Source organism: Toxoplasma gondii, chromosome XII (assembly GCF_000006565.2).
Source record: "Toxoplasma gondii ME49 chromosome XII, whole genome shotgun sequence".
NCBI lineage: Eukaryota > Apicomplexa > Conoidasida > Eucoccidiorida > Sarcocystidae > Toxoplasma > Toxoplasma gondii.
This window is the reverse complement of record NC_031480.1, coordinates 737,583-765,576: the sequence shown is the minus strand read 5'-3', so window position 1 is coordinate 765,576 and position 27,994 is coordinate 737,583. Positions and strand designations below refer to the sequence as shown.

At 57.9% G+C, this 27,994-nt stretch overlaps 3 protein-coding genes across 3 annotated transcripts; 1 reads left to right on the top strand and 2 right to left on the bottom strand.

Annotated features, from left to right (window-relative positions):
- Window positions 1–9: 9 nt before the first annotated feature.
- TGME49_219660 (hypothetical protein) lies at window positions 10–16,090 on the top strand (the record flags this gene model as incomplete). Its single annotated transcript, XM_002370677.2, has 4 exons — window positions 10–94; window positions 702–1,157; window positions 1,485–1,759; window positions 2,204–16,090. 4 exons carry the CDS (start codon window positions 10–12, stop codon window positions 16,088–16,090), a joined length of 14,703 nt encoding a protein of 4,900 aa, XP_002370718.1.
- Window positions 16,091–17,186: 1,096 nt separating this feature from the next.
- Window positions 17,187–20,877, bottom strand: TGME49_219670 (zinc finger (CCCH type) motif-containing protein). The gene is made up of 4 exons (XM_018779852.1): window positions 20,334–20,877; window positions 18,615–20,244; window positions 18,308–18,433; window positions 17,187–18,038 (listed from the first exon to the last, which is right to left on the bottom strand). The coding sequence occupies exons 2-4, from the start codon at window positions 20,212–20,214 to the stop codon at window positions 17,977–17,979; spliced, it is 1,788 nt and encodes a 595-aa protein (XP_018634793.1). The 5' UTR covers window positions 20,215–20,244; window positions 20,334–20,877; the 3' UTR covers window positions 17,187–17,976.
- Window positions 20,878–21,823: 946 nt separating this feature from the next.
- On the bottom strand, window positions 21,824–27,927 carry TGME49_219678 (hypothetical protein). The gene is made up of 2 exons (XM_018779853.1): window positions 24,081–27,927; window positions 21,824–23,420 (listed from the first exon to the last, which is right to left on the bottom strand). Exons 1-2 carry the CDS (start codon window positions 27,302–27,304, stop codon window positions 22,235–22,237), a joined length of 4,410 nt encoding a protein of 1,469 aa, XP_018634792.1. The 5' UTR covers window positions 27,305–27,927; the 3' UTR covers window positions 21,824–22,234.
- Window positions 27,928–27,994: the final 67 nt, after the last annotated feature.

Here is a 27,994-nt window from a genome sequence, read left to right as displayed (position 1 = left end):
ACTCCGCGGATGCGGGCCCATGAACTCAAGCAACTGAACCTGATGAGGAAGCCGTGGAAAATGCCGTCGTGGCTCCTCCCAGTCTCTGCCATCGGTAAGTCGAGTTTCACAGTTGGTTCGTTCGTACCCCAACTACGTCGGAACTGAAGGGGAAAAGCATTGCTTCCGATGTTTACTCAACGCTCGCCGACTCTCTCGCAGCTTTCCCCGTTGATTGAAGTGCTTTTATGTTTGTTTCAACCCCCGGATTCCAGGAGCGGCGGCAGTTTACATACACCTCGTGTCTGCAGCTGCCCAGCTCGGAGGCGAGATTCCAGTTCTGTCCACGGTTAGGATAGATGTAAAGCGAAAACCTATAAACTGTACGCGTCTGCTTTTGAAGAGAGGCGTTTGCCCGTAGCAGAGAAAAAGTTGGACTCTGGCAGCGGGCCCGAGCCGTGGTGTTGCGTGGTCCGTCGCCGGTAAGGGAGTGAGGCGGGGGGGGGGGTGACCGGTAGGATGGGCGTCGCGGGAGAATCCCCTCCTCTGAGAAGGAACTGTAGCGAGAGAGAGTTTTACAGCTAACTCGTCGGGGTAAGAGACCTTCGACGAGGCATGTCCACGATGGATTCGTTGGAAACGCCCGCTGTTCCCACGAGTTCAGAGTGAGTTCGCTTCTGGACATGCTGCTGCTGCGTCTGGTCTGCGCGGTGTGTGTGCAGGCCTCTTCGTAGCGGTTCGGCTGTCTGCCGACCTTGTCTCAGTCTTGTGCCCTGCCCCCCCTGGGAACTCCGTCGTTGATCCTCCGTCTTTTTCCACGGGTTTCTTGTCTCCCTCCGTACTCTGCGTCGCCGCGGGGGATGCCGATGATGCACACAATGCAGAGTCGGAAGACCCCCCTGCGCCCGCAGAGGCGGATCCGCTGGGCTCCAGTTCGCTGAGCCAACGGTTCTACCATGCGATGACTACACCCCTGCCTGACGTGCTTGTCGGACCCGAGACAGCTGAGCAGCGTCTAGAAAAGGAAGTGCGTCTCATTCACGGCCTTCGTGCTCACGAAGTCGAGGTGGACAATGTCCAGAAACAGAAGAAGCAGGCAGTAAACCCCGTCGACCTCATTGGTTCCCTCAAAACATACTCCAAAGATGTTTCACAGTTGGGAAAACGGCAAGAAAGCGGTAAGCTCCTACACGACAGAGTGGAGATATTCTTGCTTACCCATATGAAGACGTGTACGCTTACCTATGTATATGCATACACGTAGATATCCTATTGGTTATACATGGATGCCTATGGAGGAGGTGACGTTTCTCCTTTCTCTGAAGAGTCGCAAAGTGCAGACGAGTATGAGGGGCGAGCGGTCGGCTGTCTGAGGACAAGGCGAGTAGCAACTCGTCCTCACCAGAGCTCCCGGTTGGTTTCCATTCTTCTGGAAGCAGCCCGCGGCGCTTCGACTGACGCGAATGTGTGTCTGCATGCACGCATGCTGTTCGCCGTTTCTGCAGGGGTCCATGTGAAACGAGCAAACATCTTGATTCAGCAAGTCCGTGCTACCAGCAAGGTCCTCGGCCGCATGGCGCGATCGGTGCGAAAAGGCGAGCAGGCGATAGCGGCGCTGCTGAAAGACGCGAAAGCGTTGGCAGGTTCGAAGAGTGTGCCTGAACGAGTTGTGACCGCCAAACTTGACCTTCTCCAGCGCCTCAAAACGAGTGTGGACACCAACACTCAACTTGCAGACGGACAAGTGAAAGCGAAGCTGCACTTCAGTTCCTTGCTTGGTGTAAGCATGTGCATGCGGAAAAGAAAAGCGCGCAGTTTCGAAGGAGAGCAAGAGATGATCTAGATTTGATGCGGTGCCTCAGGCGGGTCGCAGGGGCTAGCCGAAGGGGAGTTAGAAAATGCCTTGACGATACTCGCTAAACACAACTGGAAGCCGGGACATTTGAGTCACAGGGAGAGGCAAATGTTGTACCTCTCAGTCACCCCCGTTTAGAGTGATTCGTAGACAAAAGAGGGACTTTCGAGGAGACGAGATGCGCAGAGGAGAAATGCGCTGATGAGGCTATGGTGAAGGGATGTTGGAAGACACTCGCGACTTTTGTATTAGGTGAACACAGATTCGAACTGACAGAGGCGCAGGAAAAGCGCATGCGCTTGTCGGCGCCCAGCGGCGAGTGGTTCACTTCATGTATGTGAAGGCGTTTCCCTGATCGTGTGTCTGCAGGAGTTGTTTGACGAACTCAAGTGGCTGGGTCTGAATGGAGTTCAGACGCATGAAGCTCGCCGCCTGCAGCAGGAAGGCCGGGCGATGCGAAAGCAGGTAGCAGTGAAACTGGAGAAGCTGATGAAGGGCCACGCCGCTCTGAGAAAAGCGGCGAGGCGCGCGACCTCGGTTGTGGACACTGCGCTGTTTTCAATCCTCAAGAGCTCGCTGGCGCGGGGGAAGCGCATCAAGGTGATGGCGCGTCGGGTGAAAGAGCAGACAGAGCGGCTGGACATCATTCTCGCGGAGGCGAATGATGCGGGTCGGCACTGCAGGAAGCTGCAGAAGAAAGCTGCGAAGTCGCGCTCCGAGTCAGTGAGCCTTCACATCGCAGATCGCTCTCAAACCCTGTTGGAGACCGTGGTGCGGTACGTCATGATCTCGAAGCAGAGTCTGGCAGTGGGCCTCAGCGCACTGAATGATATCTCTTCGTCGTCGCGAACGCTCCTCGGCGTCGTGGAGCTCGAGCCCGTCGCGTCCTCCGATGTCCACCGCGTGCAGGCGACCGTCGCTGACATCCGCAGCCGCGCCCAGACTGGCTTCGAGCTCCACGACATGTTGACGGAGGGTCTGAACCGCGATACGCGAGCGGTGTTCCGCGCTCTGCGTCTTGCCTATGGCCAGTGCGACGCCGCCTCGAAGTCTTTCTGGACTTCGCTGCGAAAGGCGCTCGAACTGCGGTCTCTCCCGCCTGCGCAGGCACAGCAACTCAGCCACATGCTTTCGCGGAAGAACGCGGTGGCCGCGAATCTCGCGGCGCTGGTGGTGGACGTGCAAGGCGTTATGCAGACTGCCTTGAAGGCCAGCTCGCGGCGCCGCGCCTCAGGCATGAGTGGCGCGGTAATCGAGCTGAACACTGCGACTGAACTTCTGAAAGCGCTCGACGCGGCGATGACGGGTGCGTACGCAGCTCAAGTCGGCGTCGTCGCTCTGCCGAGCTTCGTGCAGAACATGACTGCGAGCCTGCACCTCCTCCGGACACGCTTCTGGAGCGCGCCACACCGCCGTCTCAAGGCCGTGATCAAAGCAGGCATCCAAGGCACTGCCCGTGGAGCTCGCTTGGCAACAGAGCTCGAGGGCTCGTTCAAGAGACTGAATCGCCAGCGCCTCCAGTCTATGCAGCGGAGAAAACAAGCGCTGTATCAAATCCAGAAATCCGTCATTGAAGCCTTTACGGCCTTTCACAGACACGAGAAATTCGTCGGCGAGTACAACCGCAGAAGCGCCGAACTCGAGGTGGCCGAAGCGATGATGTCCGTCGCGATTGCCGCGCTCGACAAACGCTCCTTGGAGAATGTCAACCGTAACATGAATGGCAAGGGCAAAACGAAGGCGAAGAAGGGGCGGAGGAAGAACGTAAAGGGCACTGTGTTAGACAAGGCGAAGGCACGCGCATTCTCCAGAGCAAAGACGAAGCTGGAGAACAATCTGGAGGCGAAGCGGGCCAAGGTGAAGGCGAACGAGTTGGCGCGCCTCAACATGAGTGGGAAGGTGATGAAAAAGATGAAGGAAAAGAGAAGGGAGAAGGAAAGGGCACAGGCGGCCGCGCGTCGTATCAAGGAACAGCAACGAACTACCACCTCCTTCGAGCATAGCTACGTGGCCGTCGCGGTGGCGCTGCGGTCGTTTGCAGTGCTCCGAAAGGCCCTCGATCTGCCCCCGTTCCCAGGCCTGAAGAAGAAGGAGAGACTGCTGCATGCGCAGCTCGAGGAGGTCCAGAAAGTCCTTCGCACGAGCATCAAGCCGTGGACGCCAGAGGTCGTCGTCAGGACTCTGAAGAACGTCGAGGCGAATCTGGGGCGCATTGTGCGCGTGCAGGACACTGTGATGCGCGTTCTCGAGCGTCACGGCACCTTGATGAAGGCCCACACGAAGACGCTGTCCAATGTCCTCCGTGCTTTCTACCTGGCCACGGGATTGATGTTCAAGACCGACTTGCGGAACGCCAAGCAGCTGCTGGCGGCGGCGGTCGCAGGGCGCCAAGACATCATCAGCGCCGTCGACAAGTACAAGACGACGTGTGGGATGCTCCAGCGCGTGACAGATCCACAGGCGCCGCCGATGAGCTTCCGCGACGCTGAGGGGCTGCTCGTGGCGATCCACAAACTCGACTCGCTGGTCGATCGGCTGTGGAATGTTTTCCTATCCACCTTCGTCTCGCTCAAGGAGACGTTGAAGACGATGGAGCGACGCGAGGCGCTGATGCCGCGCGAGGTGAAGAAGAAGTCCAGGCGGAGTCGTGTAGATATCGAGGCGGTCACCAAGAGCCTCTGGGAGTCCGCGTTCGAAGCCCACAAGGTGCTGCAGCGAGTCCAGAGCCTGGTGGCGAAGTGGCGCGTCTCCGCAGCGGAGAAGCTCCGCGAAGGCATTGCGCGAAAGCTGCAGGAGGTCGACGAGAACCAACGAAAGATCACGGCTGAAGCGGCACGTCTGACCGAGGAGACCGTGCGTCACAAAACGATTGTGACAGCAGGACAGAAGCTCGACTTCTCCAGATTGAATGCGCAACGTCGGGCTTCCTGGAGGCAGGACTTCGGAAAGCTCCAGGAAGCCGAAGCCGCTCTCCCTGCGCAGATGCATTGGCAAGAGGGCGCTGCGAAATACGTCGCTGAAGTCGCAGAGTGGATTCACGCGCGCCATTGGAGCATCTACCGCGACGGGTCCGACGTGGACCACAAACTCGCCGTCCGCGTCAATAAGGCTGCATCCAACGCCCTTAAGGAGCTGCGCATCGCGCAAGAGGCCCTCGACCAGCTCTTACTTCGGAAGAAGGAGGAGACGGCGGTGACACAACTGGGTGTCTTGGCGGCGCACCAAGAGGCACTCGCGACGCAGCTCAAGACGCGCGCTGCGGCGATGACACAGGTCGCGCAGAATGCCAAGGAGACCCTCCGACTGGCGCTTAAGGAGCCAGAGGCCTTCCAGGCGGACGCCAAGACGAGGGAGAAACACCTCGTCGCGCTGCAGAGCCGCATCAAGGCCGTGCTCGAAAAGTACGACGGTGCGGGTGACCCAAGTGTCAATCCCGAGGACCTGTTGAAGGAGATGGACCGGACGAATAGCGAGGTGACGGACCTCCTGGAGAGACATCCGCACTTAGCAAAGCACGCGTGGACCGTGGCAAAGGCGTTGAAGCACGGCCGTGGCTCCGTCTCGAAGATCCGGGACGCCTCGAAGTCTATGGGGGGCGAGCTCGAGATTCTGCGATCGCTCGCGGACACTCTCGAGACCGACCTCCGGGTCTTGGAGCTCAACCGGATGCTCGTGGCGGCGGAGAAGCGCGCTCGCAACACTGTGGCTGGACTCACCAGGTTGAAGGAACTCGAGATGGAGGCCTTGTCTGACGCCCAACATGCGGAGTTGGCGGCCTCGAGAACGGACGACTGGGAGACGGCGAACACTGTGCTGGCTCGCGCGCGCGATTTGCTCCACAAGGCGGAAAAAGAGCGCGCGACATGGCAGGCGGCGCTGCGCGAGAGACAGCAGGAACTGAGTGTCATCAACGAAAAGTGGGACGTGCCTGACGCAGCAAAATGCGACGCGCAAATGCGCCCTGTAGTGAGGACCGTCAAGGCGCTGCGCGACACCGTGGTCAAACTGACCGCAGAAGCGAAGGAGCTGGTCGACGCGGAAGACACCACGTACACGGCTCTTCAGCAGGCTGTGACGAACCTTGAGAAGACCACGCTGCGGCGGAGACTTGTGGTCGCGCGCCACCGCGTTGAAGAAATCGCTCGCGCAGACGCCGTTACCTGGAAGGAGATCGCAGAGCTTCCCGCCGCCGTCGACTCGGTGCGCCGCCGTCTGCGCGTTTTCCAGGAGACTCTTGGCGAGACGACGTGGCGCAATGGCTTGTCGGACGAAGCCGTGATAAAGCGGGCCGCAGAGATGGACGCCAGGTTCGACCGCGTAGCCCGAGAAGTAAAGGCGCTCCAAACGATTCTGAAGAGAGACACGGGCGCGGAGGAGGAGGCGGAGGCGCAGGAAATCGTCGCAGCCTTCGCTGCGAGCGGTCAGAAGGACGCTACGGTCCAGGCCGACGTCGCGAAGCTGCAGCAACGAGTCTCAGAGGATCAGCAGGCTCTCGCTGCGGCGCGTAAGGGCATGAAGAAAGTCAACGCGCTCTTCGCGGAGGTCAGCCGCCTCGACGAACAACGTCGCGCCAGAGACCAGGTGTACACGTTTCGAGTGCGCCAGGAGAACCTCGTGAAGGAAATCACCATGCTCGTGGGGAAGCAGAAGGCTTTGAAGAATCGCTTGAAGGAGCAGGCCGAGCGCGGGCTGAAGCTGGAGGACGTCCCCCAGAGTCGTGTTGACACGTCCGCTTTAGGTGTTACGGACGATCCGAATGGCGACCTCTCCAAGATCGACTCATGGCTACAGGAGGCACAAACGCTGCTCGAGGAAGGCAATACGCAGATGTTGAGCAGCTCCGAGCAGATCCAGGTTGTGGACGAAACGCGGCGAGACCTCAGGGACGACATGAAGAGCGCTTATTTGAAGCAGCACCCCGACGACGTCGGCCGTTTCGCGCGCGAAGGCGATGAACAGAATAGACGTCTCGAGCAGCTCCTACATGAGGCACGCAATGCGAACGACGCGATTTCAGTGGCCCTCGCGGTGCTTGAAGATCAGAAGATAAAGGTCGCCGCGAAGGTCGCTCCGCTGCGCGTAGTGGTTGCAGAGACCGAGATCGCGCGAATGGCAGAGGCGGAGACCCAACTTGCGTCTGTCATCAGGGATCTGTTGGGTAGGCACATCAGACTGGGGGAGCAGATGCTTGAGTTCCGACACTTTCTCGAGGAACAGGAAGCGTTCCTGCTGCAAGGGTCGGCTGCTTTCACTCGATCCCGGTCAGGAAAAGAAGCCGACGAAATCAGCCGCCGCGGCGCCCGCATCATAGAGGCCGCAACGCAGCTGCGCGCAGCTTGGGAGGCACATGCAGACGACCGTCTCGCGCTAGCGCGCTTCCAGCGGGAGCTCGCGACCGGCCTGCTGCCGACTGAGCAGCTGAAGGAGTACGCGACGAACCCAAACGTCGCAGAGGCTGTTCGCGACCTCGTGACCCGCCGCAAGCAGAACGTGCAACTCGTAGTGCAGGGGTCGAAGGCGATTCAAACGATGGGCCGAGAGTTCGCGGACACCGCGAAACGCGCGGGGGAGCTTTCGAAGCTTGCTCAGTCTGTGCGCCGATTCTTCGGCTTGTCTTCGGGGCAGGCGACAGTCCGGGCGCAGCTTGAGACCCTGGCGGAGGCAGCGAAGAAAACCCAACAGGGCGCCTCAGGTTTGATCCAGCAGCTCTCGACTCTCCTCTCTCGCGCAGAGCAAACGACGAAGTCGGGCGACGCCCTCGACATGGGGCCTGGGACGCGCGAACTGATGGACTCCGCGCGGATGGCTCTGGAGAGAAACCCTGTGGAGCAGTGGCACCAAGACCTGGAGGCGATCGGCGGGCAGCTTCGCCAGCTCGACGACTACATCGCGAGTCTTCCGCATGCACTCCTGGACTCGGACATCTTCGCAGAGGAGTTGAACAACATTCGACTCGCCCAGGGTGCTCTCTACAAGAGTCTGGAGAGGAGTCGCGCGATGGTCGACGCAGCGGATCGGAGACGCTTCGACCTTCACGTCGCAACGACCGCGGCGACCGACTTCTTCCACGGTGCTACCTTGACCTCGGCGCGCGAGCACGTGGAGAAGCTCGGTGCGGAAGAAACGGCGCGCCACAGAGAGATCGAGTTGGTACGGAGTCAGATTGAGGCCCTGATTCGTGACTTGAAGACTGTCTTGACTTCCGCCAGCGCCGAAGGCTCTGCGGCTGCTGTCGACCGCAATGCCTCGGCGCGCGTGCAGCAGCTCTTGAGTCGAAGAAGCGCCCTCGAAGGATTCGCGGGCATCATATCGCGAGTGATGCAGCTCGTGAACCAGCGGGAAGAGGTGGTTCGCCAGTTGTTGAAGCGTGCGGGTACGACGGGCCCCGTCGAGTTGGCCGCGGTCCCGGTAGGGGAAGCAGTGGCCCAGAGCAAGGAGATGCTGAAGGCTTGTGAATCTCTTGTGAGCGAGGCGAGAGCGCTCTTTGCGGCCGTCGAGCGCCTGGGTGGTGATCTCGCGATCCTGGCGGAAGTATCGAACGCGCGGCAGCGCCAGCACCGACTCCAAGGAGAAGCCCATCGTGTCAAAGCCCTGCTTGAGCAGACACTCGTCTCGGCGCAGAGCCAGATCGTCAAAGTCAGGGGCGCCTACCGCAGTGTCGCAAGCGACGACGCAAACGGCAACCCCAATTTCCAGCAGGCGAACTCGGTTCTCAGCGTGGTGAAGCTGGCGGGGCGAGATGCGGCGACTTCGGTCGTGCATATCACCCAGGAGAGCGCGAACCTGGACCGAGAAATCGCGGATATCGAGGCAAAGACGCAGGCAGCGACTGGACCCGTCCGCGCGCAGATCCGGCAGCTCCAGGCAATTCAGGGGGAGCTGCGCGTCGCGATCTCGCAGCTGAGAGGGCGGATTGCTCTCCTCGCTCGGGCCGCCCAAGAGCTCGAGGACGCCGCAGGAGACTTGACGGGACACCTGAAACGGCAGGCGCTGGCGGTGGCGCAAGACCAGATCGCGGCGAAGATGAAGGAGCAGGAAGATCTTGCAGAAGAAGTTGAGCGCGACGAAGCAGCTGTGGACCAGCTCCGGAGAGATGTGGACCGCCTGCTGGCGATGCGACAGCGGCATGCCGACGGAATGGACGCAGATGCCGGCTTCCAACCTAGGCGCCTTTCCTCTCAAGGTGACCACGTAGCGAAGGCCGAGGAGCTGGCGGCGCATTTGTCGGAGACCGCCGCGCGTGTGCAGAATGCCCAGCGCGAGTTGGCCAAGTCTGAGGCCTCCTGGAGACGCTTCGAGGGTCTGCGGGACCCCGTCAACGCGCTTCGCAGTCTCACCAACAAGAGCTCGAGGACGCTGGACAGACTAGGGAGGAAACTCGGACAGATTCTTTCCGACCTTGCGGGTCTTGAGAAGGTCGGGGAAGCCTCCGATGTCGGCGTGCTGATCTCCGACGCCCACGCCGCTCTCGACCGACTGTCGGGCCAGGCCGACGGCGTGGTCCGCGAGGCACGCGAGGTGCGGGGCGCGGCCCAGAGTGCCACTGAAGCGTGTCGCCAGGAGAACTCGGCAGTCGCGATACTCAGATCCTCCTTCGCAGATAACGCTGTGTACGGTCGACGCGCAGCGGTCTACCAAGAAGCTGTAGCCACGCTGCAAATCGGCGACGCGAAGAGCCGACAGTGGTCGCACATCGTCAAGGAGACCGAGGGCTCCTGGACGGTTCTCGGGGAAACCGTGACGCTGCTCAGGCGAGTGGAGAAGAATCCAGTAGTCTTTGAGGGCTTGCGAAAAGTTGCAGAACGTCTAGAGCTCCTCACGCCAATGGTGCGGCAAATGGCGGGCGTTGTCAATGACGCCCGGGCCGCGCTTCGGAAGCTTTACGAGGAAGCAAACGCGCTGCGACCTCATGTTTTCGCTCCCCGACCTCAGCCAGACAACAGCCTCGCTGACTTGGAGTTGCGCGCGAACTCCCTGCGATCCGAAGCCGAGGGACTTCTGGTGAAAGCTGAGATGGCAGAGCGGCAAAGCAAGGCCCTGGGTCGCGGTCGCGTCTCTCGGCCTCGGCGATGGAGGCACGGCGAACCGTATCCCACTCGTGTCGATGTTGACGGACTCCCCGATCTCGAAGCCGCCGCGCAATCTGTGAGGGTGTGGCGAGAACACCTTCAACGTCTCCGCGAGGCCAACTCTCAAGCCGCGCGTGAAGCCGCCAAAAGCGGGCGACAGTCCGCGCGCCTTCTGGCAACCACGGCAGAGACGGACGCGGCTCTTCAGAGACTTGAAGCCATGCTTAACGACCTAGAACGCGACCTGCAGCGCGATCTCCTCGAGCACCAGGTGCACAGCGAGATTCACCGCGACCGGGGGCACGATATGCAACGCGACCGAGACCGCGATATCGAACGTGATACGAGGCGCGACCGAGAGCGCGACATGGAACGTGATGCGCATCGCGACCGAGAGCGCGACATGGAACGTAGTACGAGAAGCGACCGAGAGCGCGACATGGAACGTAGTACGAGACGCGACCGAGAGCGCGACATGGAACGTAGTACGAGACGCAACCTAGAGCGCGACATGGAACGTAGTACAAGACGCGATCGAGAGCGTGACACGGAACGTGGTACGCATCTCGACCGAGAGCGCGACTCGGAATCGCGGGCGCCTGTGGAACGCCGAAGAAAAGACCGAAGCCGCAGCGTGTCTTCTCTGGCGCTTCGCGGGGAGTCGAAGGCCGCGACTCAGGTTCCGCCGCTGTCGGAGGAAGTCGCAGAAGTTGAGCACCGTATGCAAGAACGCGTGGGCGCTCTGGGCAACCTGACAGCGACCTTTGCAATCCGAAAGCCGTCCGAGGACTTGACGACTGGCGAGGAGCTGTGGGCCGGTCGCGAGGCTCTCCAACACCTCGAGATGGAGGCGCGGAAGGCCCTCGGGAAGCTCGAGGACGTTCTAGGGTATGCGGCGAGTGTCAAAAGGCGGCTTGAAGCAGCGCGCAGCGCGCGAGCGGCGAACTCAGCAGATGGCTCCGAGAATGAGGACTTCGGGTACCTGGAGAAGAGGCTGGAGGCCGCGGTGACAGATGGCAGAGCGTCGGTGGCCAGCGCGAACGAGTGGCTTCGGGAGGACACAATGACCACGGAAATGGAGGGGCGCGTTCGCCGGCTCTTCTCCGACGCAGAGGCTGTCCGAGACGCGCTAGTGCATGCGGAGCAGTCAACCAGCTTCTACAAGCAAGAGACTGCGCAGCAGCGAACTGTGTTCACTGCGTCTGCAGAGTTGGTCGCGAAGTTTGAAGGGAATGTTACGGCGTCCGGGGAGCTCGAAAGAGCTACGTGTCACTGCGTCGGTCGTTGCCCCTTGAACGATCTGCAGGCGGCGGTCGCGGGTCTCGAGAAGGCCTCCGCGGACGCCAAGGCGACTGTGAAGCGCCTCACGGTCGCGGTGGATGCGGCGAGACACGTGAGAGACGCGAAGATCCGTGTGCCCGCGTATATGCAGGGGTATATCGCGCGAGCTCAAAACCTGGTCAGGGGCGCACACGAGCGGCTAAAGGAGCTGCAGCGGGACCGCGCGGTCCTCGACGATGACCTCGCCGTTTCGAGGGCGGAGTCACAAAAGGCGGTACGTGCGGTCCACGAGCTTTTCCGTCGGATCTTGTCTCAGAGATTGGCCTCCGTCAGCGGCGTGGCTGAACAGATCGTGGCGAAGAAGAACCGTGTGTTTGAGGTCGGCGGGGAGGTCCAGAGGCTGCTGGAGCAGCTGGAGAGGATGGCGAAGCTGCACAGCAGCGAGAAGCGCGCTGAGACTGTAGACCAAGCTGTTGCGACTGCCGAGATGCGTTTCCAGGAGGCGGAGCAGCTAGTGAACGAAATGCAGAAGCTGCATCAGGACGCACCAGAGAGGTGGCCACTCGAGTGTGGCTCTAATTCGTTCGTGGCAGAAGACGCTCGCTCATGGCAGAGGGACATCGAAAAAAGCCACCGAGACAGCGCAGGACATGTTGCAGCTGCGGTGCGGCGCCTTGTCGACATTAGCGTGAACGTCGAAGCGATCAAGGGTGTGCGCGACACGATGGTTGCGCAGACTGCGGTAGCAGAAAGCCGTCTGGCTAGTGGCCGAGAGTTCCTCCTTACTCTGAAGGCAGCGATGCAACAGTTCTCAGCTCGTCTCGACAGCGCCCAGGCTCTGCTGACGAAAGCCAAGTCGCGCCAGAGGGACTTGCCTGTTCGCGGCGATTTCGCGGACGGCCTCGCGTCTGCCTCCGTTGAAGTCATCGAGCAGATCGCCCAGGATCTCGCGAAGGCCGGGAGCATCGCGACGCTGTGCCGGCAGCAGGTCTCGAGTCTGCGCCGGTACACGCGGCTGTCCAGGACGCTCCTCGGGAACGCTGAGGCGTCTGAGAAGGACGAAGCACTGCTGGCGCTCGCGGATTTGAAGGTGACCGCCGAGGAAGTGCAGAGGGAAACGACGAGAATGCGGGACGTCGCTGCGGCCGTGGGGAAAGCTGAGAGTCGCCTGGCGAGTTATGCGCGGAAGGCCGCTGCACACTCGGTCGACGTGCTGCTGCGGACGGCGGGACGCCGCGACCGCCAGTCGCGACAGCTCGTGGGGCTCTCCGATCGAGTCGCCGGGGCGCATGCAAAGGTCATCAAACTTCAGACCGAACGCTTTCATGTGACGCCTGGAGAGGCGGATCCCACACAGGAGGCCAAAAAGCGGCTGGAAGAGACGACGCGGATCCTCTCCCAGGAAGAGACGATTGCGAAGCAGGTCGACGAAGGTAGCGCATTAGTGCGCGGTGGTGTTGCTGCGATTCGGGCTGTCGAGAGAGCCCTGGATAAGGCGTTGCTGAATCGCAGCCAGGCGAAAGACCTGGCTGCCTGTGCGACGGAAAAGGCCGAGACAACGGCCGCAGAGCAACTCCGGCGCGCGCGAAGCCTCGTCCGCGAGATGACAAACGCCATAAGTTTGGCCGAGGTGAACGAGACGCCCCTTTACCTCAGCTATCCGTTCCGGAGCGCACACGCAAAATCTCGCAGCAGCGAGAGCCCCGACCCCTCCCCGGCGCATACCTCCGTGAGTGTCGAACACGTAGCCGAGAAGCGTCGCCAAGCTCAGGCCAATCTCTCTTTCTTCAAGACGCGTTTGGAGAGTCTGAAGGCCGCGGGTCACACTCTGGAGGAGGCTAGCAAGAAGCAACGTGCAGCTGCCGTGAAGCTCAAGGGCCTTGCTGAGGAACCCGGTGACAAAGTGGGAGGCACACCTCGGCGTCTCGAGGGGAAGCTTCACCCTGCAGTTCGTGGGTCAGACAAAGTGGAGCAGTCATTGACCGAGCAGCAGCGGCAGCGCATTGCCTTGATTCTCGCCGCGAAACAGGATGTGTCAAAGGCGCAGAAGGCCCTCGCGGAGGCCAACAACGCAATCCAAACTTTGTCTGAGGGACAAGAAGAGGCAGCGAACCGCCTACGACAGCTGGAGACATCTCGTGACGCCGTGAGGGCCACGGCGCGCAAGGCGCCTGCAGGCAGCGACATTTCAGTGATGTATCGGGAGATTGAGGAGATGGTCGAGGAAGGGCGACGTCTGTACGCCGAGTACAGTGCGCAACTGAAGAGGACAGCCAGCCAACGCGCGAAGGTGGAGAGGGAACTGGAGCAGCAGATCGTCACGGTGAAGCAGCTTTTCGACTCTGTTCAAACCAGTGAGGCCAGTCTTTTTGGCGGTAGCGTGGAGGAGGCGCGGAAAATTTTGGCACAGATGGAGCACGATAGCGCGGAGGCCCAACGCTTGGTAGACGAAATCCGCAAACTCATCGAAGAAACTTCAGAAACGTATAGCGAGTCGCGGAGCAGCGAAGCACGCAGACTTCTCGGACGAGTGAACACGATTACCAACACGGTCAAGAAGTCCAGCAAGAGGGTGTTGGAAACGATCGACACCCTGGAGAGTTCCGCATACAACAACATCGCGGCGTCGCTGCGAGATCGGCTGGAGAAGATTCAGGGAGAGCTCGAGGCTCGCCGAAAGGAAGCCGAGGAAGCCCTGCTTCGGAATTCCGACCACGAAAAGCTCCTCGTGCTCATCCAAGCGAGCGACAAGGTGCGCCACACGACAACGCAGGTGACTGAAAAAGCGAAGGAGCTCCGTGCAGTCGGCGCTGAGTTGTCGAGACTTTCAGCCGACCTCGAGAGAACTGCGAATAAACCGGAGGCTTCAGACTCAACGGCCGAGTTCTGGACCAAGACCGCGACGGCGTTCCTGGCTCTGCAAAACCGCGTGAACGACGCAACCAACCGAGCGACCGGGCTCGGCACCAGCGCCCAAGCGCTCGTCGCGGTGGCGAAGGAAGACCTGCGCGACGCCCATAATGTCTGGAGCCAGTGCCGACGAGTCCAGGATGAAATCCTCATCGCCAGGTGCCACGACTTGGCCGCGGCGGCCACGGACGCTGGCGAACGGGCTCTCGGCGAGCTGCATGCAAGTATGGCGGAAACCGTCAACCTCCAAACGTTGTCCCGGGCGGCGGAACACGAGGCCAAGGCCGCCCTCTTGGCGCTGGCGAAGCAGAGTTTGTGGGAGAGCATGGCGAAGGCGGAGAAGACATCAACTCGAAGCAACAGCTTGCTTGCAGAGCTCCGACAGAGTGCGGGCGAACTCCGGGCCCTCGTCGAGGCTGCAAGCAACATCGCTGAGAAGGGAGAGTCTCTGGGGGAGACCGAGGACCAGCTTCAGGTGGAGCGCAGCAAGGGACGTGGACAGCGCATGAGCGTCGTGGATCCAGAGCTGATCGTGGACGCAGAACGCATCGCTGGCCGGGGGGCCGCGCTCGCGAAGAATTTGACCAACGCTGTAGGGACCATGCGCGCGACTGTGGTGCCGGAAGTGGTGGTCGAGCTCCTGAACGAACCGTCACTGGCGGCGGGAATCGAGCAGCATGCCAAGAGTGTCCAGGCCCAGGCTCAAGCGTGGGAGAGCGAGGTAGCCATGGTCCTAGCTGAGATGCAAGATCTGGTTTCCGAGCTGCAGGCAGCAAACCGGACGAACTCCCCGGCAAACGTTCGCCACGAGGTCGTCGCCAACCTCGCAGCCGTCAACTCGCTTCTTCATAACACAGAGTCTGACCAAGTAGAGACGGTGGACACCGGCCCCGAGCTCATGAGGGCGACTACTCTTCTGAACCGAGCTCAGTCGCTTCTGCGGACTGCTGTCGATCCAGGAGACCCCGACACCCAGGAAAACGCGGACTTGGAAGCACAGGCAGAATCCCTCAGCGGACGGTTGCAAGAGCACATGGACAAGCACAACCTTAACCGCTTTGAGCAGTTCGTTTCGTCCACGGGGAGCGGTCTTTGGTCTCTGGAAAACCTCGGATTGCCGCCGATGGTCGAGGCAGCGCTCGCGGCTCTGGCCCGTACGCAGTCGGAGGCCGCGGATTTGATGCGTGAGTGGTCAAGGATTCAGGGCCTTGACCAGGAGGCGCAGGCAGACCTGCAGACGCGGCTCAGGGAGAGACTCGAAGCGGTGTCAGCCGAGACCCGAAAGGCCCTCGGAATGCTTCAGAGCAGTCTGCTCAGCGAAGTTCAGAGGAACGATGCGAAGCTTCAAAGATTCACTGCAATCCTCGCTCAAGGCGCGGACCTTGCCTCTCAACTGACGCGTGAAGCCACAAACAACGGACCAGTGTTGATGGCTCGGGCGGTTAGGTCGGACGAAGCGGTCTCTGAGACTCCGCGAGACCCGGCGGGAATCCTGGAGCAACTGGTTTTGCTGTTGGAACGTGTCCAGCAAGAGGGATCGTCTGAAACGAACGAATCCGTGGGTGAAGCCGCCGCTCCTACAGACACCGCGGCACTCGAGAGCTTCCGCAGACTTGCAGAGAACTTCCAAGGGGACAACGCGGTAATGCGCCGGTCGGTCGACGCCGCTGCGATCGCTTTTCAGAGGGCGACGCGAAGCGAGCAACAGTTGAACGAGACCCAGGGTCTTGCTTTCTCGGAGAAGAGTGCGCAGGAAGCTCCCGCGGCGTTTGTGGAGAGACTCAGCTCAGTGATGCAGAAGGCCGAAAATGATCGAAAGAACCTCGAGGTTGGCCTGGGCGTCAGTCTAGGCGTTGTCCTGTTCCTCATCGTCATCGTCGCGGTAGTTCTCATGCTCGTGAGGAGACGATATAGACGTCGCCTACTCGTGCTGACTCGCTGTGAGTCTAAGGAAGTGTCGGACAACAATGCAGTTGTCGCGCCCGTCGAGAGTTAAAGGTTTGCGGGTTTGGGCATGTCTTCGTTAGCAGTTGAACATGAAGTCTACCCCTCCCCCCCAAAGAAACTCTGTATTTAGTGCTGTCTCAGAGATGAAAGAGGAGGGACACTGTAAAGAAGCTCGTGAAATCTTGAGGCTTCGAGGCTTTGCGTGGTCGCCGTCGACCTGGCTGGGCAACTAGAGGAAGGCTAGGTTCAATACACGCTCTACGAAGGCGGTTCCATCCAAGTCCACACAGAATATCGGTATATTCGTACGGGGGAGTCAATGAAGGAGGGAATGGTTGCAGACGCCTGCAATTTCGCAATTGTGACGACGTTGATACAGTTTTCGAAGTATATTTTTAAAGCGGCTTCCAATTTGATGTCAGCATATGCTGACCTGGAATTGTTACATCTGTTTTACGTGTCACTTGTGTATTTGCCAGTGACGCGGCCTTCTCAGACATGGTGCTGAATGTTTCGATATTTGCAGCTGTTACGTTGTTTGCCGTCGTTGGCATGTGTTCAGATCAGTGATGCCCTGCTCCATTTTGGCGTGTCTGTTGTTGCATCTCTCCCTCCACATCCATTTTAAAGTGCGACAACCGTGCCCGCGGGCATGCGTCAACCTGTCCATCTGTCCTCTGGCGGCGTCTAGGCCGCTGCAGTGGGACACTGTGATTTTGAGCTGGTGTCATTTTCTATCGTCTAGTGCACTGACTCGCTAAAAAGGTTTTAAAATGTCTTGGTTTCTGGACAGAGCGGGCAGTCAGTTGTCCATTGTGGAACATCGGCCGTTTCGCTACTGTAGTTCCCGTACCTTATAACTGTACTGTCTTCTGGAGTCTTTTTTCTAGAGCTGTTGGACGATGTGCTGTAAATATTTCGTGTGTTCGTCAAGCATTTTTCAACCTATATATCTATTCGAAAAAACTTCGCTCGGCAATCACTTCGCCAAGGCCGTTCTGGTTGATGAGGGAGTGAATCGAAGTTCTTTGTGGCGGGATGTCTCCAGGAGCACCCGCCGTTAGAGTGACTTGATGAATATCGTCTCCTTTTGCGAGCACGTAAGAACCACACCAAACACACACACTCGCATCCGGTGTCAGTAGCTTTGGTAGTCTTCACATAATGCCGGGCGCAGCGTTCCAAAAACGACGTTTCGAGCACCCCTATCCGACACGCTACCTGCTGCACCATCATGGGAACAACAGCTTGATACACGTGTCGGTAGTCACCTGGCATTACATAGTGGTTCAGATGAGAGGCAATAGCTCCTAATCGCTTTGGTTTATGTCACCGCGTATCCGTGTGTAGCCATACCTCAGTGCAAAGCTCGAGTCAGTCGCGGGAAGCAAGACCAACTGCCAACAGTGCAGCGTAGAAAACACCGATTTCAGGTGGCTGTGATTCGATTGGGGTTTTGCTCATGAAGCTTTCCGTCTGTGGCAACTCTCGATGAAGGTGCGTGGAAGGCAATAGTATTTAGTTCTGATAAAAGCAATGCCCACGTCGGGTACAATCAACATTTTGGAACACAACACGACGTCCCAGTTACCTTTCGATACTTCACAAAGGTCATGAAACGCCAGCAAAAAAACACCTGGTCAGCTTTTATAAACGACTATGTACATGGATATGCGACAGTTTACTTGTATTTGCGATAATGACGATCGACAGCTGTGCACTATGAAACGTGTGGGCACTAAGTGTACACGGCGTGAAACTATGCCCTTGCGAGCAATTCCACCGCTGTTCCAACCTTCTTTGGACGACTCCTCCCCTGCAGGGATCCTCGAGACTACGCCCTTGCATCCTGGATCCAGACGTTTTTCGAAAAATGAAATACTGTCCATTTCTCTTTCCCTTCTATCGCAGCTCCTGGCTAGCAAGGGTAACTGTTCACTCATAGTCTATGCCTGCGGCGGTTGTTTGCCGGGAGCCAGTCACTGGATGAAGAGATTCTGTACGCAGAGCAAACACCGTAAAGCCAGCACAGTTGCGCACGGGATACGCGACGGAGGCACATGACAATGTGATTGGTCTGCTACATAAGTAGTACTGCGGAAAAAAACCCCATTATGTCTCTATGAGTCACTGTGTCTTCTGATTCTGAGACGGCGCACAGGAGTGTGGAGCTGCAGTTTCTTGCAGGAACTGCGCCAGCGCCTGGGTAAACAACGAAATGATGCTGCTGCATCTCAGCATCTACTTTTGTGGCATGGAGACAAACCTAGAGAAGATATCGACCCTGCCATCTTCGATGGGGCCGTTAATGCGCTGTTGCCGGAACTCTCCTCTGCTGGAATACCGTCTGCGGTGGCAAGGAGCAACGTCCCTGCTGCATCGAGCCTTTCCGCTGCTTACATAGCAAAGCGACAGGCACAGGAAAACTGGTTGCTCTGTGGCTCGTACACACTTTATTGAAAGTGAAACAGACTAGTGCAAAACAAACGAAGAACGTGTGCCTCTGAAAGTGACGAAGGATGGTAGTCGAATAAACATGAAAACTGAGGCAGCACGAGGGTGTTCCCACTCACCCGCGGGACTAGGTCCTTCGGTCTCATCCGTGGTCTGCATCTGGAGGCACACTTTAAGGTTCACGGCGTTACTGTCTGTCCGCGATTGGGTCCCGTTTTCCCCTGTGCCCTCAGATGGGCTTGAGACCATAGATGCAAGAGGAAAGGACGACTCCTCTCCGCCTGTTGCAGTGGTCTGACCGTCAGAAGAAAGTGACGCATCCGCCGACCTCAAGAGTCCGTGAGGGAGGTGAGCAGAACAAGGCACCTGAGAACCAGTCGGGTTCCATGAAGTTGAGAGCGTATGGGTAGAAGCGATTTCCCCGGCCGAAGCTGGCAAGAAAGCTTCCATCGGCATATCCGTTTTCATGTCACCCGGGGGAGACGCTGCTATCGCCATGGCAACTGTGGAGAGCAGACTGGAAAAATCAAGCGCGCTCAGAGGATTGTCGGAGGCCGGTTCGACACCGGGAGGGAACAGTGAGTCGCCTGAAACTTGATATCCGTTCCCATGTTTTCTGCACCATTCTCGTGGGCTGAACGGAGTCGCCCGAGGATTGAAAGAGTTTCCTTGTCCTGATTCTCTAGAAACAAAAGCAGTTTGGTTCCCAGGTGTGATGGGCCTCGTCATGCTGCCCAGAGAATTGTTACCAGAGAGGTCTCCTGACTGACACTGGAGGGACTGAAGAAGAAGCTCGATCGTTCCTTCAAGCCCAGTCCCTCCAAACGAAGGAGCCGATGCGTTGGCGCTGAGCAAAAGGGGATACAAAGGTGTCACAGAGAGTCTCGACACAAACTCCGGAGCATGTGCCGACATCTCCGGCCGCCAGGTTCCACTTTTCTTGTCAAGTGTGAGGACACCTGTTGTAGGCTGGCGATGCGTCAAATGGTTGTCTGCAGTCGGCTGTGCTGAAGATCCGCTTGTAAGGACGGCGCAACTGAGAGGCACATGGCCTCCTTCTCGCACTGGAACCAGGACCTGAGCAACCGGAGGCGAGGAAAGAGATTCTGCTCGGCAACCGCTGTTTGAGGCTTCTGCGAGACCAGCAATGGCTGCAGCTGCAGCGGCCTTGGCTTCTGCCGCTGCCTTCGCTTTTGCAGCTGCACGAGCAGCAGCGGCAGCAGCGCTCGCGGCAGCCATGGCGGCTCTTGCTTGTGCTGCTTTTTGGTTGAGGTATGCAGATCCGTTTTGATGCCCTTCTTTAGCGCGGAGACGAAGCTCGTGAACTCCATGAGCGAAACGGCACCTGTTTTCCATGGGACAAGAGATTCCTTTGACGAAAAAGGAGCAAAGGGACGTTTTGAAGACGTCAGTGGTCGCGCGCAACTCGCTGTAGTGGTGAGCGTAACGACATTTTGGGTTGCGGCAAACACTGTGGCGCAGCCAAGTCGGGCACAGCTTCGTCTTGGTAAGGTCCACGGCTTCTCGTTGTTCCGACAACGTGTGCGCGTAGTTGCAGCTTGCACCCCAGTGACAAGAACCTTTGATGTACCAGGGACACAGCTTTGTCTTGTAGAAGTTGTTGAATGTCAGCTTGTTCCGCTTGTCCGTCTGAAGCTGTTCACCGGGGGGTGACGGGCAGAAACGAGCCAGCTTCAGAGCCGTTCGTGGAGAGTCCATGATGTTCCAGCAGCAGAATCGCCAGCAAATCTGAACAAAATCAGACGACACAGGCGGTTTGCCAGGGAATGAACTGGGGTCTAGGAGGGAACCTGTTGCACCTGAAAAATATGCCGTACAAGCTGCGGTTGGTGCCGACGATCTTCAAGCGGCCGCAAACCGTAACGTGCTTGAGTCCAGAGCGACGCCGCTGAAGCCTCTTCGAGACTCCTGTAACACGGGTTTCTGTTGGGATGCGCAGATACGCTTCGTGAAGGGACAACGGCTGCCACCTTGCTTCGGAGGCCAACGCTTTTGAAAGCTGAAGCGTGACAGATGGTTCATGGATTCTCGCGCGTGCCGTTGAGGCCGGCGTACAGAACAATCGAACCTTTCACTTCACGATGGACGGCGAAGACGAACTCGTCCACCACACGCTCACCGGGCATAAGATGAGTACTTTAGCTCCTCAAACAAGCAAAGAACAACTCAAAATGCATGCAAATGCGATAAAAAAGAAATCAAGAGCGCAACTGGACGAGACCGAAGGAAACCAAGATCCCAACCTGCCAGGTCGAAGAACGTCCTTCTGTTCTCAGTAGCCAAAGCGCCTGCTGACTTCAAGTAAAAAACAGGATAACCAACAGCACGTCAAACTGGTCGATCGTCTAAAAATACAAGTGCGAACGACCTCAAGGCTCCAGAGGTGGTCCTCTCGTCACGATTGGCTCGGGGCCAGTTTGCACGTATGCGAATTACCTAACGAAGCTTCCCCACCAAGCCGAGCAGCTAGCCCTGGTGACCACCCGACCCCGTTTGGCAGGCTCCTTCCCTTGGACTTGAGCAAACAGTTAATAGCAAAATCACAGCCGTCACTGGACAGGACTACGCAATCGCCCACTGTTGTAAGACAGACAAACGGCTTTTCGCTAAGCCAACAGCGGCGCGTGTAGAGATGCTGCCGAACCCCTTCCGGGCGGCACCAGTCAATTCAGTCGATGGGGTTCGATGTATGGTAATGCCCTCTTACCACCATCTCCATGAGGCTACTGGATGTTTCGTGGCCAGAAAATACTTATTTAATCCAGCTCATCGCATCAGCCCTCGATCTGTTGCGTTCTACCATAGATCAGGTTGGTGTACAACAGTAGATTGCACCGTGGACAAACAGGTCGTCAGTCGTACTCTGGAATCTGAACGTCACTTTTCCAACCTCACAAACATATTTTACCCCACACCAACGGCGATGAAACACTCGAAAAAGTATATTTCCAAATTTCCGGCGGCAATTTCTTTCTACTACTCTGACGGATGAACCTGTGAGTGCATGTGGCTGCGGGTGACAGGACGTCCGAGGCCGCATTCTCGTTCCTGATGTCTACGAAATCTGAAATATCAACAGCAATGTTGTGCCGTGAAGTAATTCCTCGATTGTGCGCTTTGACACGACTATAAATAACCTTAGATCAGAAGTCTGACGAAACCAGACTCTGGCCGGGTGTCTGCGCTTCCAGTCCACACCATGCCTTGCTTGTGATGCGTATTCGCATGCGCCTGTGTCAGCACATAGAGCGTACGTTCCTAACGGACGCACGCTTCGACTCGTCTCGATGCAGAAGGAAAACCATGTATTGTATTAGAGCCAAACGCTATGAGTTTTGTGGAGAGGCTGCTGCCAGCTGGTCAAGCGGGAAGGCTTCAGCAGCTCTGACACCGGAATCAACCAAGTGTCTCGGCACCGGGGTTCTGTAAACCGAAGTACGTTACGTCGCGAGGAATGTCGAAAACCGAATCACAACGGGATCTGATGGTCATTATTTGACAGTAGAGAGCACTCCCTTCATGTTCGCCACATGTTCCGTTCAACCTATGGCTTTGAGAAGTGCTCTGTCAGCTCTCAGCACCACTCTCGTGCTTATGTTTCAAACAGCTCATGAACACTGCCAAAAACGCGATCCACACAGAAGACCGCAGGGTCCAACCCGGCAACATTGGCAAGTGCTCTTTACAACGCTAGTCACGTAGATATGTACGTTGTGCACTAAAAATCACTTTGCATATTCCTGTCGATGTTGCTAAGGAGGTGAAACCCCCAACTACTAAGCGCGAGGAACGCGTCACCCCCTGCTCGCGCGGGCAGCTGGCTGTCTCCATCATCACCCAGGCGACTCCCCGTGTTTTCTCCATGGAGAAGCAGGCCCTCAGAAAGGGCCCCTATACCCCATGGATCTCCCATCCTTTGTAGACTGGAAGCATGCGAGTCAAATGCTCTAAAAGAATTCGACAAAGACAAAGAAAACGGAGACACCGGAGAAGAAAAGGAAGAGCACCCCGGCCCTGGCCACCTCACAACGATATCTGAATACTCGACTTCTTCTCCTCGGTGTCTTTCAGCAGTTCTCCCTGCAGGAAAAAAGCCCTCTGGCAGCAGCGCGATGTCCGAAAGTGTCAGCTCTCGATCGCCGAAGACTGTCTCCCTTGAAAGTGCATGCGTCTGTCTGTTTATGCAGCCCCGCCCTATGCCCTGACCCAGAAGCTCGCTTCTCGACGGCGCAAGCATGGGGCTTCCAGAACGGGTCTGAGAGGAGCAAGGACACGAAGAAGAGCCGCCAGTCGACCACGAAAGGGCAGAAGTTCGCGAGGCAGAGGAACAGGCTAGAGCTTGAAAGGTGGGACCGTGGCGAGAAAAACCCAGTCGACGCTCAGTTCGCCAGGCGTCGTGGTCGGCCGTGCATGCCGTGAGAGTTTCGCTTCCTCTGTTCCCCTTGAAAGAGAAAGGAAACAAATCCTCGGGAAGACGTGGCGCTGCGGCACACGTTCCAAAAAGTTCAAATGGCACCTCACTCTCAAGCTGTTCCAGTCGCGCGCGCTCCCCTTCCGAGAGACGGAGCGGGTCTCTGGTTTTGAAGTCTGCGTCTGTTTCAACGTCGCCTCCCTCTTTCGAATCGACAGGGACAGTCAACAGGCGACGCAGGAGATCTGCGTACACACTGACCACTCGAGCTGCGAGGCGACACGAAGCTTCGGCCCAGTGGAACAGAAGAAGACCACGAGAAGGCGACGACGAGAAAATGAGGCGCTCCTGCCTGTCAAAGACAAACGTCCGCGGCCGATCTGGAGCCGTGGAAGCGACTGCCGTACACGCTGCGAGCGACGGAAACCGTGAATCTTCGTGACATGGCCCGAAACGTTCAAATGGAAGGTATCTCGTGACCAGACCTGCATTTCTGGAAACCCAGCACAGAGCGCGGCAGCCCTGGATGAGGATGCACGGTGTTGTGGAAAAACAGCAAAAGAAAGCAGAGGCAGCGAGACGAGAGAAGGCCAGGGGCAATAAGCAAAGACAGCAGGAAACGCACGGCTGGAAAACAAATGCGGATTTGGTTGCAATAGCGAAACTGTCGCCCTACGATTTACTCAGGAAGCCCACGGCCCATATGCAGGAAGAAGGTCAAAGTGTCTCCACAACGAATCCCCGACCCACCGAGTAGATTTCGGCCTAAAGTGGAGAACGTCCCCTCGGTGACCCTCGTTTACTGACCTCTAGCGGCCCTCAGTGTTCGCAACCCTCCTCTTCCATCTGCTACAAAGACATCACGAAAAACATCCGCTTTCCTCGTCACGTCTTGCAGCCGTCAACTGTTGTCGCTCGAGCTGGCGCCACTGTCTGCAAGACGCCTCTTATCTTCTTCCCGCCGCTGCCTTCTGTGGAGTCTGAGTGCCCCACGAAGGCTTTCGACTCTGTGAACCACAACAACTTGATCTTCCTCGCTCTTCTTTTCCTCGTCGTTTGCCTCTTCCTTTCTGGCCTCTTCTCTCTCCACCGTTGTTTTCTCTTCACCGTTTCTCCCCCTCGTTCCTTGCCTCTTCTGCTCTGTAGGACGTACCGCGAATAGCCCGCGTCCCCCACCCTGGAATCGAGAGCGCCTTCTCCTCGCGCGTCTTCTGTCTGCCCTGCACACCTCGCCTTTCTTGCATCTAGCAAAACGAGGTCGTCTTTGCCTCGCGCAGCGACCGCCGCAGTTCCAGAACCCCACGCGCCTTGAGAGAGGAACGGGCGAATGCATGTGACGCAGCCTCCTGCTTCTCCCTCTCCAGCATGCAGAAACTTCTTCCCTCTCGTGCGGTCTGCCCACCCTGCGTCGCTGTCTCCTGGCTCCTCAAACGGATCCGACAAGGAGAAGGCCGCTCTCTTCGGAAGCGAAGGAGACAACAGACACAGTCCCGGCTGCGTCTCGGGGGCTCGAACATCAACCATATAGACGCCTCCATTCCTCAGACCCACTAGAGCTGTATTCGCAGCAGAAGCATGAGAGCCAGGAGAGAGCGAAAAGACAAGAGGAGCAGCATAGAGAGAAGAGAAAAGAGGTTCTGCAGGAGCGGAGGGTGGAGAGAGGCTAGCGGGCATCCAAGCCAAAGAGAAGCAGCAACTTGCTGAGGGTCGCGAGAAGCTCTTTCTTGATCCACCGCACGAGGAAAAGGGCGTCCTCGGTCTCCAGCGCCAGAGAGAACGCAAGCGACCGCCTCCCTCTTCCAGGCGAAAAAGCTGAACTGCAGGCGAAGATCCTCCGACGAGAACTTCCACAGAGCTTCCAGGCCCTAGACGCGTCGCCGAACACAGCACATCGTCTGAAGCATCCAACGCCTGGGCTACGAAGCCTGCTTCTCTCGAAAGGTTTCGCGAAGACGCGAAAGCAGAAGAAGACACGGCAACAGAACGAGAGAAAGAAGAGGAAGAGGAGGAGGAAGAAGAGGAGGAAGATGACGAAAGAGATGAAGAAAAAGGAGGCGACAAAGAAGGAGAAGAAAAGGCAGAAGAGGGGGACACTGGCGACACGGGTTGTGTGGTGGACGGTGTGGGGGTTCTTTGTTGAGGAAGTTGGAAGACAGTGAGCTTCCCTTTACGAGTCTTTGTTCCAAAGTGAGAAACAAGACAGAGCGAGGAGAAGAGTTCTACGGAGGAGATCGCTCCGAGGTTGTCCTCTGTCTCCACCTCTGGCGAAAGCTCTGATACAACTTGTCTCCACATCGATTCCTGCACATCCAAGAGTCGGTGAACCTGCTCCACTGCCACGTTCCTATTCTCATATGTCCTTCTCTCTTTCGACCCCTCCAGAGACACACAGGCCTGTCCCCCGTCTCCTCTTCTTCCCTCGGCCTGACCTCGTCTCCCTTGTTCTTCTCGGTCTCTGTGTTCCCCTCGGAGAGGCCCCACCGTCTGTTCGTTCTCAGCCGCAAAGAAACGGAACTGCATGCGCTGGAAGGCTCGCGCCTCGTCTCTCCAAGTCCTCAAGTCCGAGGTCCAGAGGAACCGTAGCCCCTCTCTCAGAGGGGCGCCGCGGCGAAAACACACCAAGAGATCTTGAGGAAGGGGAGGAAAGGAAAAAGGAGAAAAAGAAGGAGAAGCAGAAGAAGAAAGACTCGAAACGAGGAACGTTTTTGAATGCGAGTGCCGGTGAGGATGTACAATCAAAACGTGCTTCAAGCGGTTGAGCCGGAGTCTCTCCAGAGTCGTGGCGTTCGTCGCTGTTTCGAGGCCTTCTTCAGTGTCACCAACTGTGTCGATGGTTGAACGTAAACTTCTTGTCCTGAACCCTATTCCCCTCCGCCTCGCTTCTCTGTCTCCCTCCCTTTGCCTTGGGAAGAATCCGCTTTTCTCTCTCGCGCTCGACGTTGGCTGTTCGCGCCGCTTGTCGCTCGCGCGGGAGGTCGACCTCCCTGTCGGGCTTCTGCGGGAGAAAGCGCCTTCTCGTCGGAGAAGACGAAACAGCAGAAAGCAGTTGCTGGGCTTTCTCTGGCTCAGAAGACGGCAGGGCGAGAGACTACTCTCAGACGATTCGGTTCCGCCGGAGAGACCGAGAGGAACGAACGAGCAGGGAAGAGGCAGAGAGCAGCTCCTCTTCCTCGAAACAGAGTGTGAAGCAGAAGGATGACCCACGATCCCTGCAGATGGAGATGAGGAAGAGAGGATTTTCTCTGAACAAGATACCGAGCTCTCACGGAGAAGCTGAGGAGAGGGACGAAGAGGCGAACTCAACAACGGGCTCTCAGCCAGGCGAAAAAACCGCAAAGGCGAAGAAACCTCCTGCCTCCCAACAACGAGACGACAAGGTGCAGAAGAAGCCGACAGCTGAAGCTGCTCGCCACAAGTTCGAGAAAAAACGGGGGCAAATGAAGCACGAGACAGGCAAGACGGAGGAGGAGAGGCAGAAGACGAACGAGGAGAAGAATCCGAAGAAGAGGGACAGGAATCCGATGTCGAGGAAAGCACCGCATGTGTTGATGGTAACTTGAGGCATGGCTCTTCATTCGCTTGCAGAAAAGGCGGCGACTCTCGAGGCCTGTGTAATGACGCATGAGAGCTGTTCAAGGTTCTACGTCTCTCTGCCTCTGCCTCTCTACCGGCCTTCCTCGCTCGACGGTCATCGTCTCCGACTGTTCCTCCGTCTCGGTTCCTTCCGCGTCGAAGGCCGCGCCTCGTTCGCCTTCCTCTGCCGCCTCCTCCACCCCACATGCCCCCTGGCGCCCTGCCATCCAGTGCAGAGACAGCACCTGCTGTCTCCCGGAAAGGAGACACTTCAGTGCACTTTGCACGCCGCGCGGTCCCCTGGGTCGCAGCTCCCTCGGCGCTCTTCTGGCTCCGCTCTCTCTTCTTCGTCTCCAACCTTCCAGAGGCACCGCAGGGATGTGAAAGAGCAACAGCGGCAGCCGTTGGACCACAAGAAGAAGCAGAAGAAGACGCAGCAAAAGAAGACGAGGAAGAAGGAACAACAGAGAGGGAAGCGACATCCAGATCTCCCCTCGCGGATCGAGACTCAGCAGAGCAGCCACGGCGGAGACGCGGGCCTTGCGTTCGGTCTCTCGAGTTCGCCGACACATGAGGCCTCTCTCGTGGTGCCTTGGCGGCTTCTTTCTCGCAGATAAGCCGAAGTGCACGAAACGCATTGGAAGCCTCCGGATTTGCTGCAGACGTCGGAGGCGGGAGACGGGAGGCAAGAGGGAAGTAGCGACGTCGCTCAGGGTCCCAGAACATCCCAGGAAGATCCAGGGGAGCCGCAGAAGAGGAAGAAGTCATCGCGTCTGCGTGGCGGCAAGACGGACGCCGGTACATGTGTGTCGAGGAAAGGAGATGCGGCGAGTGCGAGCTGCGAGACGGCGCGAAAGGTTCCAGTTCTCAGGGACTAGAGCGGGAGAGCAGAAGAAGAGAAGAAAGAAGAAGAGTGGCGTAGGAGGAGCGTGGAGTTCCGATTTGGGGAGCAGAAGAACCTTAGACGTTCGCCTTTCCCCTGCTTGCCGTCACCCTAACCAGCGTATCGCAGAGAAGAGCATGTTTCCTGCACAGATGCGATGTACAGTCCTCAAGAAGAGGCCTCCACAAAGGGAAGTTCTCTGGAACAAGCATATCAGCTCTGGCCTTGGTAGATGATCCCCTCTGCGCCCCTGCTATTCGCGTTCGATGTAGCGAGCTACGAAACACGGCGATCCGCCTCTGTTCTCTCGAGGCCTGCAGCTCCCTTGGGAGAGTTCAAACGCACTTTGCGTTTGCTTTGAGGATGAACGCGTCCCTTTCTCTCCAAGACAAAAGAGAGCAGAGGAGAATCAGCGGAGCCAGACCGGAGGCGGCGGCGGCGCGCTTGAGAGGAATGAGTCTCGAGCCCCTCGTCGTACGTCGGGTGTAACTACACCGGCGGCCAAACGCACGGGAGGCTGAGTAAAAGAGAAGCGGAGCGAAAGGGGAAAAGAAAAGCAGGACAGAAGGCGGTTCGTGGATGCCACCTTAGAGACAAAGAGAGAATCCGCG

What these genes read in the sequence shown, in the direction of transcription:
- TGME49_219670 (XM_018779852.1), bottom strand. Translation starts at nt 20,214, where the DNA reads ATGGACTCTCCACGAACGGCTCTGAAGCTGGCTCGTTTCTGCCCGTCA. An exon ending in CGAAGGACCTAGTCCCGCGG is followed by an intron (nt 18,434 to 18,614) that starts GTGAGTGGGAAC and finishes CTATGTAAGCAG; the next exon opens with CGGAAAGGCTCGATGCAGCA. An exon ending in AGGGTCGATATCTTCTCTAG is followed by an intron (nt 18,039 to 18,307) that starts GTTTGTCTCCAT and finishes CTCTGCGTACAG; the next exon opens with AATCTCTTCATCCAGTGACT.
- TGME49_219678 (XM_018779853.1), bottom strand. Translation starts at nt 27,304, where the DNA reads ATGTACCGGCGTCCGTCTTGCCGCCACGCAGACGCGATGACTTCTTCC. An exon ending in GGGGACGCGGGCTATTCGCG is followed by an intron (nt 23,421 to 24,080) that starts GTACGTCCTACA and finishes CTGGGTTTCCAG; the next exon opens with AAATGCAGGTCTGGTCACGA.